At 39.8% G+C, this 15,234-nt stretch overlaps 1 protein-coding gene across 1 annotated transcript in view; it reads left to right on the top strand.

Moving 5' to 3' along the window:
• Positions 1-15,234, top strand: part of SCFD2 (sec1 family domain containing 2) — a 429,119-nt gene that overhangs the window by 94,330 nt on the left and 319,555 nt on the right. Inside the window, exon 4 of the mRNA XM_080797411.1 lies at positions 4,577-4,752. Within this exon, the coding sequence (XP_080653537.1) occupies positions 4,577-4,752 (176 nt within the window). The remainder of the gene's footprint in view (positions 1-4,576; positions 4,753-15,234) is intronic.

Genomic DNA, 15,234 nt, shown 5'->3' with positions numbered 1-15,234 from the left:
TCAGTCTACTAGCGTGCCAGAAGCGGAACCAATACAATCTCCTGAAATAAAGGATTTGTGTTATTTCTCTGGGTAGCTCCCTAAGGGGTTTGGTTCCACCAATGAATAAATTTCCTATTTCTACACTAAACTCATCCCAAAGGATCTCATCTCCTGCAGTCTTGATATCAACTAACTTTTGTTTTTATGGCTTTAAAAATTGTGTTACAAGGCCTTCTGAATGGACATCTTAAAATCACCATGTAAGTCTGGACGATACGCTTTTGTGCTTGTTTTGTGATGTGAGCTATGTTCTCCTATTACTTTTTCAGCACCTGCTTCTGGCTGCTTGCTGTTTTAGTCGATGTGAACAGAGCAGCTTTCTCGGGTCATCAGTCTCACTGTAGCATTTTGGTAGTCAGTTAGTTGATTTCCATTTGTTTTAAGGAAGGTTGTGACTACGTTTCCAATTTTGAAAATCTCACTAGCCTGTATTTTAAAGCAACTGTATGACGTACTTTTTTACTGAATTCCAAGTAGCATGTTAATGGAGTATCAAGACATACCTAACAACGTGTTACTAGCATTTGTATGTAAGAAAAAACTATATAGAGGGGAACAGAATAGGGCAGCAAAGGCAAATAATTACTAAGTTCACAATGTAGTGTGTTGTTGCATTTCCAGTTACCAAATTCTCTATACTCCTTTGTTCCTTTGGATCACATGCCTTACCTGGGCAGGCAGCATTACATAAATAATGATGATTAGAGGTGGAGCTAGGAAGTGCTAACTGGATAAAAAGTTCAACTATGTTTTTGAATCAAAGAAACTCTTATCTTTGAATTGAACATACAGTTGTTGTAATAGAAATCTTAACAGACCTTCTGATGACTTTCTCTGATGATTTTCATTTCTTTTTTTTAAATTTATTTATTTGACAGACAGAGATCACAAGTAGGCAAAGAGGCAGGTGGAGAGAGCGGAGGAAGCAGGCTCCCTACTGAGCAGAGAGCCTGATACGGGGCTCAATCCCAGGACCCTGAGATCATGACCTGAGCTGAAGGTAGAGGCTCAACCCACTGAGCCACCCAGGCACCCATGATTTTCATTTCTTGTGGTCTTTCTAAACAACAGTTAAATTGCAAATGGGTTGTATATATCTTGAGCTTAATTCTGCCTCCCTAGTTAAGAAGACAGGGTTGGAGAGTTTGGCAGTTTTGAATCTTAAAGGGCCTTTCATGCTTTCAAGATATTTTGTGTTTTTCCTTAGCAGTATTACTGCAATCATGATTAAGTAATTATTTGTATAATTGTTTAATGAATATCTCTCTTGATAGACTAAACTCTATGTGTCCAGGAACCAAATTGCCATCACCAGCAGTACAATGTGTAAACAAGTACATGGAGGTCATGGCAATCGTGAATTGAACCCATTTCACGTGAAAATTTTTTTCACGTATTTAGTGTTAATATTAAATAGGCATTAGAAGATGTCATTGTGTAAACATGTTATCATCTGCACAAAAGGCCTCCATCCCTAAATGAGAATGATATGTAATAGACTGAATTCATTAGAAGGGCATCAAGGAGATATATTTGTCTTCTGTATTTGTTCACTATGGGGACAAAGAGTTTTGTCTGATTTGTTCACAGGTTTATTTCTAGCAGCAAGAACAGTGTCTGTCACAAAAATATATGTTGAATCAATGACCTAATAAAAGTAATGGCACAATTTATAACAAGAAAGTAAACAACTGGGTACCTGGGTGGCTCAGTGAGTTAAGCCTCTGCCTTCAGCTCAGGTCATGATCTCAGGGTCCTGGGATTGAGCCCCGTGTCGGGCTCTCTGCTCAGCGGGGTGCCTGCTTCCCCACTTCTCTCTCTCTGCCTGCCTCTCTGCCTACTTGTGATCTCTCTGTGTCAAATAAATAAATAGAATCTTTTAAAAAAAAGTAAACAATCTAATAAAAAATGGGAAAAGATTTGAACAGACACTTCACCAAAAAACATATAGGATGGCACATAAGCACATAAAAAGATGGTCAGCATTATTCATCATTAGAAAAATACAAATTAAAGCCACAGTGAGATGTTGCTACCCATGTCTTAGAATGACTAAAATAAAAATAAGTGGTAGTAGCAAGTGCTGGTGAGACCATGAAGTACTAGAACTCTCATAGGTTGCTGGCGGGACAGGCTGCTTTGGAAATCAGTTTGTCAGTTTCTTACACAGTTAAACATACATTTAGCATATGACCCAGTAACCCCAGGTCTAGAAATTTACCCAAGAAAAATGAAACCATTTGTCCACACACACATACTCCCATGAAAACCTGAACCTGGATATTTGTGAAGACTTTATTCATAATTTCTAAGAATTGGAAATAGTCCAAATGATCCCTAACTGGTGAATGGATGAATGAATGCCTAGGTGAACTATGCACATTTATACAATAGAATATGATTCAGCAAGAAAAGGGAGCATACTATTAATAAAGGCAACAGCACGGACGAATATCAAATGCATTAAGCTAAAGTGAAAGAAGCCAGAGTCAAAAGGCTCCAGATTATGTAATTCCATTTATAGAACATTCTGGAAAAGCTCAATTATGGGACAGAGATCAGATAAACACAGAGAAGTGCTCATAAGGGCTGGGGTGGAGACGGAGAATTGACTGCAAAGAGGGGAAGCTCTTTGGAATGATGGAAATGTTCGGTCCCTCGACTGTGATGGTGCTTACCCAACTACATGCGTTTGTCACAACCCATGGAGCTGTACGCCAAAGAAGGGTGGCTTTTACTGTATGTCAATTATACCTTAATAAACCTGACTCAAAACCAGACAAAGAAGAAGGTGATGAGGCTCTTCTCTGTCAGTAGTTAAGCCAGTAGGTCAGTAGCTTGCCGCCTTGAGGATCAGGAATGAACTCAGACTTTACCACGGAACCAAAGAAATGAGTGAGACTTGCTTCGCTACTTATCATCCCACTACTCTTCTTCTTTTTGTCGCAGGCTTATAAGTTTCTTGTGGTGAGGTCTTTAGTTTTTGTGTATTGTGGTCAAAAGCCATTTATTAAGTGATACCTGATATTTAGCGTTGTGAAAGACCCCGAACTCCCAGTGCCTCGGGGGGCTCTCACAGGTGGAGCCCGTGCCTTGTTTGCCACCCCATAGAGTTGCTATGAGAATCAGAAGATGGCTTGCTTGTGCTATGCGAACTGTAAGGTGCTCAATAAATATAGGGGATTTCATTGCCAAATATTAAACCTAGATATAATAAACAAACTTGGATTTCAGGCATTGGAGAGCAACCCATAAGCATAGTGTGGATAAGATGTGTAGGAAAGATTTACCTGACTCGCATCTGTGTTTGGCCCCATTGCCGCCTCCCTGTCCTACGGAGAGACTCTGGTGTTCTGGAGTTTTGCCCATAGCAGCCATGAATGGCAGGAATGCACTTTGACACACTGGACAATGCAAAGCGACTCAGTCAAAGGACTGCCATAAGCAAACTTTGGACTTAGAGGCTCTAAAGAGTGAACCTTCAACAGGTGTTTTGCTTTTCTGTACTATCTCTAGTCTTTTATGAGATGTGGCTCTTGTTTTAGTCTAGGTGACCATTGGGGCACGTGTGCTGTATCGCTCATGCCCAGCGTTTTCTTCTGATGCCTCATCTTCTAGTGTTTTTGCCACCCCGGTTCTCCATAGATTTTTTATTTCATACAACAGCCAGCTTTGATCGTCATGAATTTTGTCATGAACCCACTGATCTCAGTGGTGAGGTTTGAGCCACAGTCATAACAGATTTCTCTTCTTACTTTCTATACATACACACACCATTAGAAATTTTGCCTTTTTGCTTTTTAAATCGGTACGTACTCTGCTTGGGGAGGCACACCATGTTGAGCTCACCAGATGCTTATTTGGATGACTTTGAGAACTTACTTGTGGGCATTGCACAATTATAAAATAAGTTCTACTAGTAGTATGGCCTTGGCCAGAGCACTTAATATCTGTTTCTTTCCGTGTGTGTGTGTGTGTGTGTGTGTGTTTAATTTTTTAATTTTTATTTATTTACTTTTTAAAGATGTATTCATTTATTTTTAGAGTGAAAGAGAGCATGCGTGGAGGGACAAAGGGAGAGAGGGTCTCACGTATTCTTGCTGAGTGTGGAGCTTCAGATGGGGCCTGATCTTATGACCCTGAGATCATGACCTGAAGTGAAACCCAGAGTCAGACACTTAACCAACTGTGTGCCACCCAGGTGCCCCAGTTTGTTTGTTTTTTTAAGTGGACTCTATGCCCAGCGTGGAACCCAGTGCAGGGCTTGAACACACGCCCCTGAGATCAGGACCCGAGCTGAGATCAAGAGTCGGATGCTTAACTGACTGAGCCGCTCAGGCGCCCCTGTTTCTTTACCTGTGAAGGGCAGGAAATAGCTTCACATTTGCTCCTGTCACCATGTTGTTGTAAGAATCACAATAGCTTAGGAAAACTTGCAGCCAACTCTGAAATTCTGTGCCAGTATGAAGCAGTAATGTTGTTAATGGCATTCTTGTCATGAGTTTACTACTGATAGATTATTATGTTTCTCCAGGGAGAGTCACTCCGGGGCAGCTCATGTCCTATATTCAGCTCTTCAAGAACAACCTCAAAGCTTTAGTGAATCACTGTGGGCTCCTACAGCTTGGGCTGGCCACAGTTCAAACTCTGAAACACCCGCAGACTGCTAAGTGGGACAACTTTCTGGCTTTTGAAAGACTCCTCCTCCAGGTATGTTGCTATGGGAGGTTCATGGGGTATTAATAATTAAAATGTTCACTTCCAGGAAAAAAAAAGTCTTTGATGTTTGTTGTAGTCTTAGTAGTAAGTCTTATTGTTGACATATACTCTATATCATATTCTCTAAGAGCCTCCAAATTAAAATTACAGTAGAATGGACAGTGACATCTTTGGCTTCTCACTCAATACCAAGAATGTTTTTTGAGCATTTGACCAATCTCTTTTCAATTTTATGCCATTTGGACCTTTCTTGATCCTCATGGTATCTTTATTCTATCCTTGCTGCTCTCCTTGCTGACTATTACTACTCTTTACATTTCTTCTGACACTAACGAGTCTCTAATCCTCAAACAACATATAGCACGTGGCTTAAAATGATGCCTAATAAACGGAGGAAGACAAACTACATTTGTGAATGTAGTGAATTTGAAGTGATTTGTATGGGGTTAGGACCTTTTCATGATTGATGAAATATTTTCATGGAAAACTTAAAAATCCCTCTCCTTCTGCCTCTCGCTTTACCTGTGCTCTGTTGCTCTCTCTCTCACATGAATAAATAAAAGCTTTAAAAAAAAAACTTAAAAAATTACAAAACATTTCATACTGAGATAAAATAATATGACAGATCTATTTGTACTCTCCACAGACTCAATATAATTTATCCACTTTTTTAAATATATATTTTATATCCTTTCTCATTAAAGAAATAAAACTAGAAATAAAGTTGAAACATCTCTGATACTTACACCCTTCCTTGCTCTGATTCTTCTTTTTCCTTTCCCAGAGGTAATCACAAACATGATTCCTTGTTTCTGTGCTTTTATTAAATACTTACTTACCCATAAATAATACAGACTGTTGTGCTCTGGGTTTTACTTTTTATGTTAGTAATATTGTACTATATTCCTAAACAACTTGTGTTTTGCTCTCAACATTCTATTTTACAGATGATTCAAGTTGACATATATAGATCTAGTTCATTTATTTAAACTATACCCTACTATTTGATTATATGTGTGTGTGTGTGGAGAGAGAGAGAAAAAAAGAAGAAAAAAGAAGAAAGAATGTGGTGAATATCCTAGACCATGTGTTTTGGTGTACATGTGAAAGAGTTTTTCTAGGACACGTATCGTGGAAAGGATGTTAGATTATTGACCATACCTATTGTTGAATTTACTAAATATCAATAAAATAGTCACCAAAGAGGTTGACCTAGTTGATACTTCTGCTAGGCATGGATGACATTTTGTTTCCCCACATAGTGTCAGGACTCAGTCTTATCAAATTAGAACATTTTTTAATAGTGGGTCTATTAGTAATCGTGGGTCTATTATTAATAGTGCTATTTCTTTATATAAGTTTGCAATTCTTTGACTACTGATGAGTTTGAGTATCTTTTATAGTATATATGGACTCCTCAGTTTTCCTCTTCTGTCAATTGCTCATTCTTACACTGTGCCCATTTTTATCTATTGGGTAACAGAAGCACTGTCTTATGTCAGGCAAATACTTCTCTGAGGCTATGGTGTGTCTTTCAACTTTAATGCCAGTATGTTGTACAAAAGTTTAAAAATTTAATGTAGTCTAGCTGATTGATATTGTCCTTTATGATTTCTGCTTATTTATATTTTATATTAGAAATCTATTTCTACTCCTAATTTCAAAACATATTGTTCTGTATTTTCTGCTAAAAATTAACTTTTGACATTTGACATCTTAATCCACATGGAATTTATTTTTGTTTATGGTGCTATTCAGATCTAGCTTTCTTTTCTTCTGTATGGATAGTCTAGTCTCCCCACACTATTTATGGAATACTCCACTGTATCATAAATTACTTATCTAAGAGTCATTTTCCTCTTTCTCATGTTGGCAGAACACCAGTCTTGTTCCAGTGTCTACTCCTTTCCCACATGATTCAAGCAAATCCTGATTGCTCTCAGAGTACGCTGGCATTCTCATTTCCCTACCTAATGATTAGTTTAGCAGTTCAAGCCAAAGACAGGCAAAGGGTAGGTTGCTAGAAGTGTTTCTAGGAAAGATTTTCTTTTGCCCTGACAGAATATACATAATGAAGAAACAATCTCCTTTTTCTGCTTCTTGATGTATGTTTATGGCATGAGCAGTTTGTTATAATGAAGGGAACTCACTGAGATCCTGAGGAAGACAGATGGAAATTGGATCTTTGACGACTTTGAACCCTGCTTCAAGTATCTTATTTTGTGACATAATAATTGTTCTTCTCATTGTTTGAGCCACTTAAAAAATGTTGATTTTCTTGGGGCACTTGGGTGGCTCAGTGGGTTAAGCATCTGCCTTTGGCTCACATCATGGTCCCAGGGTCCTGGGATCGAGTCCTAAATTGGTCTCCCTGCTCAGCGGGGAGCCTGTTTCTCCCTCCCAGTCGTGTTCTCTCTCTCTCTTTCAAATAAACAAATACGATCTTTTAAAAAAATGTTGTTTTTTTTTGCTATTTGGAGCCAAAAGATATTCATCTTTTTCCTACTGATATGTAAAATAATAAAATACCACATAACAGTGGGTTTATTTCTCAGTTTCTAGTCGGTTCCAGTGGCCAGTTCATCTATCACAGAATTAATACCACAGTGTTTTAAAATCAACATGTCCAGTCTTACACTTTTCTTTATAAGAGGGGATTACTAGATTTATTGTGGGTAGATTTTAATACCATTGTGAACTGAATTCAGTTTTCTGACTGTCTGTTGGTGGCATATAGGGATACTCTTCACTTCTGCCTGGTGATCACATGTCCATCAACTTCTCATCAGCATTTGTATTTGTTTCTTCCTTTCTACACTTTCTTGATACCACTTTCTTTTTTAGTGCTCTGACCAGATACTTGGACACTGTTCAAAAGAGGCAGTGAAAAGAGGCTTCTTCATCTTATTCCTGACTTTAAAGAATGTTCTAAAATTTTACCATGAAATATTATGTGCTTTTTTTTTTTTTCTAATTGGGCTGAGAAGGTGCCTTCCTAAACCTAGGTTACTGAGTCGTCGTTTTGTTTTTGTTGTTTTTTTTATCTTTCATGAATGTGAATTTCATTTCTAAATTCATTATGAATTTTTTTAGATGACTATGTCAGGTTTTTTCTTCCTTAATTGTTAGTGTAGTGAATTTATAATTTTTTTTTCAGGGTTCCAAGATTCATTGTTTATGCACCACACCCACTGTTCCATGCAATATGTGCCCTCCTTAATACCCACAACTAGGCTCACCCAAGCCCCTACCCCCCATCCCCTCCAGAACCCTCAGTTTGTTTCTCAGAGTCCACAGTCTCTCATGCTTTGTCTCCCCCTCCGATTTCCCCCAATTCACTTTTCCTTTCTTTCTCTTAATGTCCTCCATGTTATTCCTTATGTTCCACAAGCAAGTGAAACCATATGATAATTGACTTTCTCTGCTTGACTTATTTCACTCAGCATAATCTCCTCCAGTCCCATCCATGTTGATACAAAAGTTGGGTATTCATCCTTTCTAATGGCTGAGTAATACTCCATTGTATATATGGACCATATCTTCTTTATCCATTAGTCTGTTGAAGGGCATCTTGGCTCTTCCCACAGTTTGGCGACTGTGGCCATTGCTGCTATGAACACTGGGGTACAGATGGCCCTTCTTTTCACTACATCTGTATCTTTGGGGTAAATACTCAGTAGTGCAATTGCAGGGTCATAGGGTAGCTCTATATTTAATTTCTTAAGGAACCTCCACACTGTTTCCCAAAGTGGCTGCACCAACTTGATTTCCTACCAACAGTGTAAGAGGGCTCCCCTTTATCCACATCCTCTCCAACACTTGTTGTTTACTGTCTTCTTGTTAATTTTGGCCATTCTAACTGGTGTAAGGTGGTATCGCAATGTGGTTTGATTTGAATCTCCCTGATGGCTAATGATGATGAACATTCTTTCATGTGTCTGTTAGCCATTCGTATGTCTTCTTTGGAGAATTGTCTGTTCATGTCTTCTGCCCGTTTTTTGACGTGATTATCTGTTTTTTTGGGTGTTGAGTTTGAGGAGTTATTTATAATTTTTTAATGTTAAATAATTATTATTGCATTCCTGGATAAGTTCAGCTTTGTCTTACACACACACACACACACACACACACACAGACACACACACGCACAGCTGGATTTAGTTTGCTAATACTTTACTTAGCTATTTTCATTTATGCTCATAGGTGAGATTAACATATAATTGTTCTTTATTGTGCTGCTTGCAAAGGTTATGGTAGTTTTTTAAAATCGGGGTGAGTTTCATTTTTGTATTTTCTGGAGCTGTTTATCTAAGAAAGGAATCACAGTTGCTCAACAGTGAAATATCTCTAAGGAATCATGTCAACATAGCTTTGTTTTTGTTAGATTTAGATTTTTATTGCCAATTTAATTATTTAAATGTTTCTAGACCTATTTAATTTTTCTGTTTCCTCTTGAGATTATTTTGGTAGTTTATATTAGCTTAAATCAGCTATTCATTTTTATTTTCAAATTTATTGGCATAAATTTATTCATAGAGTTTTCATAAGAATTTAAATCTCCTTTGAATACATAGTTATGTCCCATTTTTAAATGCCTAATATTTTTGTTGTGCTCACTTTGGTCTTATTTTGGTCAGTACTAGCAGAATTTTATGAATCATTCTAAAGATTCAGCTATCTATCTCTGCTCTGTTGATCTCCTCTGTACCTCTACCTGTACCTGTTAAAGGCCAGGAATTCGTACAAATTCCTGAATTTTAACTGAATACCACAGGGTCACTGTAGTGTTCTCCCGTTCTGTATTTGTAGCTTCCCTGTCTGACAGTGAAGAACCTGTGTCCCATTACCCTCAACATACTTAATGATGTGATAAATTCCCCCCATATGTAACCAATCTTCCATTGGAGGTGCCTCCCCTCTCATGCCCTCTGCGCCTCACCTGGGCTCTGTCTTCCTGCTGCAGGCCATGGCCAAGTCCACATAGATATTCTCTTTCCTTTCACATGCAGGCAGCCCTCCTGAAACCCTCACATGGATGCCCTTCTCATGTTGCTTGAGCTCTGCCATCTTGCACTGTGCTACCCCTGCCTCGCCCTCATGCATGGGTGCCCTTCTCACTCCTCTGAGGCTCCATGACCCCCCAGCAGGCCCCACTGCTGCTCCTATGACACTGATGCGTCCTTGCTCTGCGGGCTCTGGTCCTCCCACAATACTGTCGTGGCCACTCCCCTGTTTAGATGCTGTCACCTCCCTGCTCAGGCTGACAGGGTCTTGGGGATATTCTTCTCCTCCAACCTCTGATGAATGCTTTTCTCACCTCCTTTGATTCTGACAACCCATACAGGCCTGCTGCTTCATTTTCCCCCACATCCTGTGTCCCCCCTCCCACGATGCCCTCATCATGCCACAGGGGCCTTGATAGACTTTTCGACCGTCCTCCCCCCATTCCCATCCACTTTGCTCAGGTTCTTATACCCTGCACTGGGGCCTCACTGCTTCCAGCTTCCACGTGGACGTCCTCTCTATACTCTCGGGGTTCCACCAGGGCTGGATTCTGCCACCCACCATGTAAAGATGCCTTCCTTACCCTCCTTTGGTGGCGACAGCCTGCACTGTGGCTTCGCCCACACCCATGGATACCCTTTTCATTCCTTTGGGCTCTGATAACCTGCTCTAGGCCTCTTCTCCAACTCCTTTCGTCCTCACTGCCCTACCACACAGACAAAGCCCTCACCCTTTGTTGCCCCCAGATCCAAAATCTAACAAAAGTGTTTCAAAACAAGCATAGCAGTGTTCTTTCAGGAACAATAATCTTTCAACTCACTAGAGGTTTCTGAAGAAACTTGACACAGTTTTAATTCTAACCCATCCTATATTTATAATTAATTTTTAGAATCCTGGTCCATATTAGACTGCCTCAGATGTGACCACAAGACTTGGTGTGGTTCTTTCAGCAAATAGAAAGGAATAAAAACACTGGGAAAAAGAAGTAAGCATTTAAAATGCCAAAACCCTACTTTTATCCTAACTGCACATTGCCCGGCAAGCCATGTGTTCTCGGTCATGTCTGGGTCCTTGCAAGTTAGTGTTTTAGCATAGGCAAACTTGCTGATAGGACATCCTTACTGCTCCTCGTTTACAGCCATGCTTACTTTATATAGTTTACGCTTAGCCGTTAGTGTAACAGGTCCTAATATACGGTGAGCTGTCCCTCTTACAGACTTCGGTTTGAAAGTAGACCATCTAAGTCTATTTTGAACATGAGGGTGGCTCCTAGCTTTTCCTGAAGACCTTGAGAGCCACCTAGATGCAAATCTCAGCCAGCATGGAGAGTTGTTTATTTCTTTGGTGTCTCATTTCCACCACTCTCTACCAGGCCACTGTCACCAGGACCTCAATGTTGACTTTATAACTAACATTATAGACAATCTTGGTTAAGAAAAAGAAATTGGTCCTGGAAATCTATAATCAAACACAGGTCACCGCCTTTCCTCTACACTACCATCTCCCAGTTCGGTGGTTTTGGCAATTTTGTGACAAATCAGCAACAGATCCTAGTACAATTCATAAGACTTATGTTTGGCTGAGGCTTCTGAAAATGACAGAAAGAGAGTGTTATTTTCTCAAAAGGGAAACTATTTTGAGTGTTGTTGGGACAAATCTAATATTTATCAGCAGTGAATGTGCTTTTCAAAACCAAAGGAGATAAAATATCCTCTCAAATCCTTTTCCTTTCCTTTATCTCCAGGGTCCAAAATCACAGTCTGTGTTTTAGGCGTTTGGTACATGTGTGCTCATTAAGAGACAATTGTTCTGTTTCAAGTTTAAAATGTAGAAAAGAGCAGATTTAACCTGACCATGGATACAGTTTTGATTCTATTAATGAATGTGTTCACTTATAAGAGTAGCTTTGCTTTTTTTTTTTAATCAAAGTATGGATTTACTTAATATGGGTGGTAGCCTACAAAGCATTTTTATAGTATAGCAAGAAAGTTTGATTTAGTCACCTCATCTAATTAGGATTAAATTGCTTACCTCCTGGTGTTTGTTATTGTTAGGACTGAATAAAATTATGTATGTCCATCACTAAGTGCAGTGTTTGGCATGGAGTAAGTGCTCAATAAATAGTAGTTGTTATTTATTCTTTCAGCTGAACCAGAAATATTACAAATGCCAATTTATTTTATGTGAGCAATGCCTTTAACATACTCTCACCTAGACTTCGTATTTCTTTTTTTTTTTTTAAAGATTTTATTTATTTATTTGACAGATCACAAGTAGGCAGAGAGGCAGGCAGAGAGAGAGAAGGGAGGAAGCAGGCTCCCTGCTGAGCAGAGAGCCCGATGCGGGGCTCGATCCCAGGACCCTGGGATCATGACCCGAGCTGAAGGCAGAGGCTTTAACCCACTGAGCCACCCAGGCGCCCCTAGACTTTGTATTTCTAACTTAAAATTTGTTCAGGAAAAATGAGGTTTTTACTTAGAAAAATGTTGCTGACTTTTTGTATTTACTGTTCAATAATGTTTCACAGCATTTTTCTTTATAAATCTAGATGTAAATCCAATAGTTTCTATAATGCATATCTTTATTTCCTTTTTTATTAAGTTCAGTTAGCCAACTCAGAGTACATTATTAGTTTCTGATGTAGTCTTCAGTAATGCATTAGTTGCATATAACACCCATGTCTACAATGCAAATCTGATGTTTTCATGGTAATTGTCACAAAGAAAAACTTTATTGACCATAATTTATCATGGCTATGGAACAGTAGCAAACTTGTGTAGAAGAGGGAGCTGGGTTTATACTACCTAAAAACCGGCCTTGTACATATGTGTTATCTATCTCCAGTTAGTTCTTTAGGCATAATTTTTATTTACAAGTTAAAAAATCCATCTTGGAAAGTGATTTTTAAATAAAATACAAATGAGTTGCAAAGCCATTCAAGATAACCCAGGTACATGTTGCTTAGTTTTACATTCTACCTGCCTGTGCAATGAAAAATAGGCATGCTACTGCACTAATTGTCAAAGAAATTTTTAATGGGTAGAGTGAGTTCTTTTTATGATATACTAAATTTCAGAATATCTCTGCTACAACAAATCAGATTTCCCTAAGTAAGTGTGTGTCTGCCTGTGCTATAACACATTGGGGGTTTACCTTCCTGGTCCTTTAGAGCTTGCATGTTGTCCCCAGCCTTGTGGCATGGCTTGGAGGCATCATGCCTCATTTCAGTTCCATGCCTGACCTCACCCACATCCTGGGAGGTCCTGTTTTGTTACAATTTTTCACTTGCAAAAGTACTGGTGACATCATGTGGTTAAAGAGTGAGGTAAGAGGCAGAAAAGATGATCCCCAAAGTGAGACCTGAGTGTCATTTATAGATTATAGATTTTTCATAGGGTTTTTCCTGAGGAGGAAAATTATGGAGCATGTTTAAAAGAAAACCTCTTATTTCTTTTATATGCTACTCTCAACAGTTCTGGCACCAAACATGTAGAGATTTTCCTACACCGATCAATTCTCAACTCCAGATTCCAATTGAGTGTCCTACATTTCAGTCATGATACTAACTACATGGGGCCAGTGCAGACCCCCCAGGTTACAGGCTGGGTCCCACAAGACTGCCCGCCCCCCACTTCAAATACCAGTTGCAAGTCTGGGCCTCTCATACTTCTGAGCAACCGGTTATATATTGGGTCTTCCCTGACCCCCTCCTTGGGTTTGATAATTTGCTATGGTAGCTCAGAAAACCCAGGGATACATTTATTTAAGTATACCGGTTTATTATAAAGGATATTACAAAGGATAAAGATGAACATTCAGATTAAGAGGTACCTAGGGTGAGGTCTGGAAGGCTCTTTAGTTCAGGAGATTCTGTCCCCCTGCGGTTGGGATGTGCCACCCTCCCAGCACATGGGTATGCTTACCAACCCCAAAGCTGTGTACTTTAGGGATTTTTTTTTTTTAAAGATTTTATTTAATTTGACAGACAGAGATCACAGGTAGGCAGAGAGGCAGGCAGAGAGAGAGGAAGGGAAGCAGGCTCGCTGCTGAGCAGAGAGCCCAATGTGGGACTCGATCCCAGAATGCTGGGATCATGACCTGAGCTGAAGGCAGAGGCTTTAACCCACTGAGCCACCCAGGCACCCTACTTTAGGGATTTTTATGGAGGCTTCATTGCATAGGCGTGATTGATTGACTCAGTCTGTAGCCCCTCCCCCTTTCCCTGGAGCATGGAAATGAGGTTGAAAGGTCCAAGCTTCTACTTACGGCTTTGTCTTTCTGGTGGCCAGTCGCCGGGAGCTATCTAGAAATCCACCAAGAGTTACCTCATTAAAACAAAAGATACTCTTATCACCCAGAAAATTCCGAGGGATTTAGGAATTCCATGTACCAGGAGCCAGGGTCAAAGACCAAATATGAGAACAAACGATGCTCCTAGCATCCCTATTGCTCGGGAAAATACAAGGGTTTAGAAGCTGTATGCCAGGAACTGGGGGCAGAGACTAAAAACATGTTTTGTATTATGTCACAGTGCTTTTCACAGTATCGCATCAAAAATGACAACAGAGGCAAGTATTAGAGAGCAACAAGTTTCCCCCACTCCCAATTTCCATGAGGAAGGGCTTTTCCTAGGCATGCTCCTAGTCTGTCTCTGACCCTTTACAGCCTCTTGGGAAGAGGGGTGGTTTTTCTGGTTGGCAAACTTAAGATGATTGAACGGGCTCAACTCTGCCTTTTCTCCTCTCGAGAGGGGCTCTGCCCATGAAGAGCACTGTGGTACTCTGCTCTTTCAGGACCAGAACCTGCCACTTCTTTCTCCACTCTTCTTACTCTTTAGAGCCCACTGGCAGCAAGGAGCAGGTGCTGTACCCTGGATCTTCATGGGAGGCCTCACCTCATAAGAGCTTGCCTCCGACCTGGAGAAAAAGCCTGCCTGGTTCTGGAGCTCCAAAGGAACAAGGCAACTTGACTAACAGACCTAACGTTTTACCACCCAGGCTGGCCTTTATCATCAATAAGAGAATGTTTGGACTCATGCCTTTACTAAGGTCTGCTTTATTTCCCAATTTGTTCAGAAACATGGATGGGAAGGGGAGTGCTGGGTTTCTTGGTGGCCCCCTTGGAGAGCCCCACAGTAATCAGCAGTTGTTTTGAATGAAATGTCTTCAATATTTTTAGAGAAGAGTTAGATGGGGATTTATCAGTTACCTCTTTGGACATTTATATTAAGCAGTTGTTACAAAGAGAGGTAGGAGGGAGATTGTGACATAATACAGAGGACAACTTTCTTTTTTGACAACTAGGTTGAAAATAGCAAAGGTAATTTTCCATTCTGAAAACAAATGGGACAGACTTGGTCAGAAGAGTACTACCATTTCTCATGGATTCTAAGATGCCCATTTTTTTCACATTTTCATATTTCTAAAATTGGGATGCATCCTGAAATTCATGGTGTTTTTTAGTTTAGTG

The sequence above is a fragment of the Martes martes genome, assembly GCF_963455335.1.
Source record: "Martes martes genome assembly, chromosome: 2".
Classification (NCBI taxonomy): domain Eukaryota; kingdom Metazoa; phylum Chordata; class Mammalia; order Carnivora; family Mustelidae; genus Martes; species Martes martes.
The sequence above is the reverse complement of the archived record's forward strand: the minus strand, read 5'-3'. Positions and strand labels throughout refer to the sequence as shown.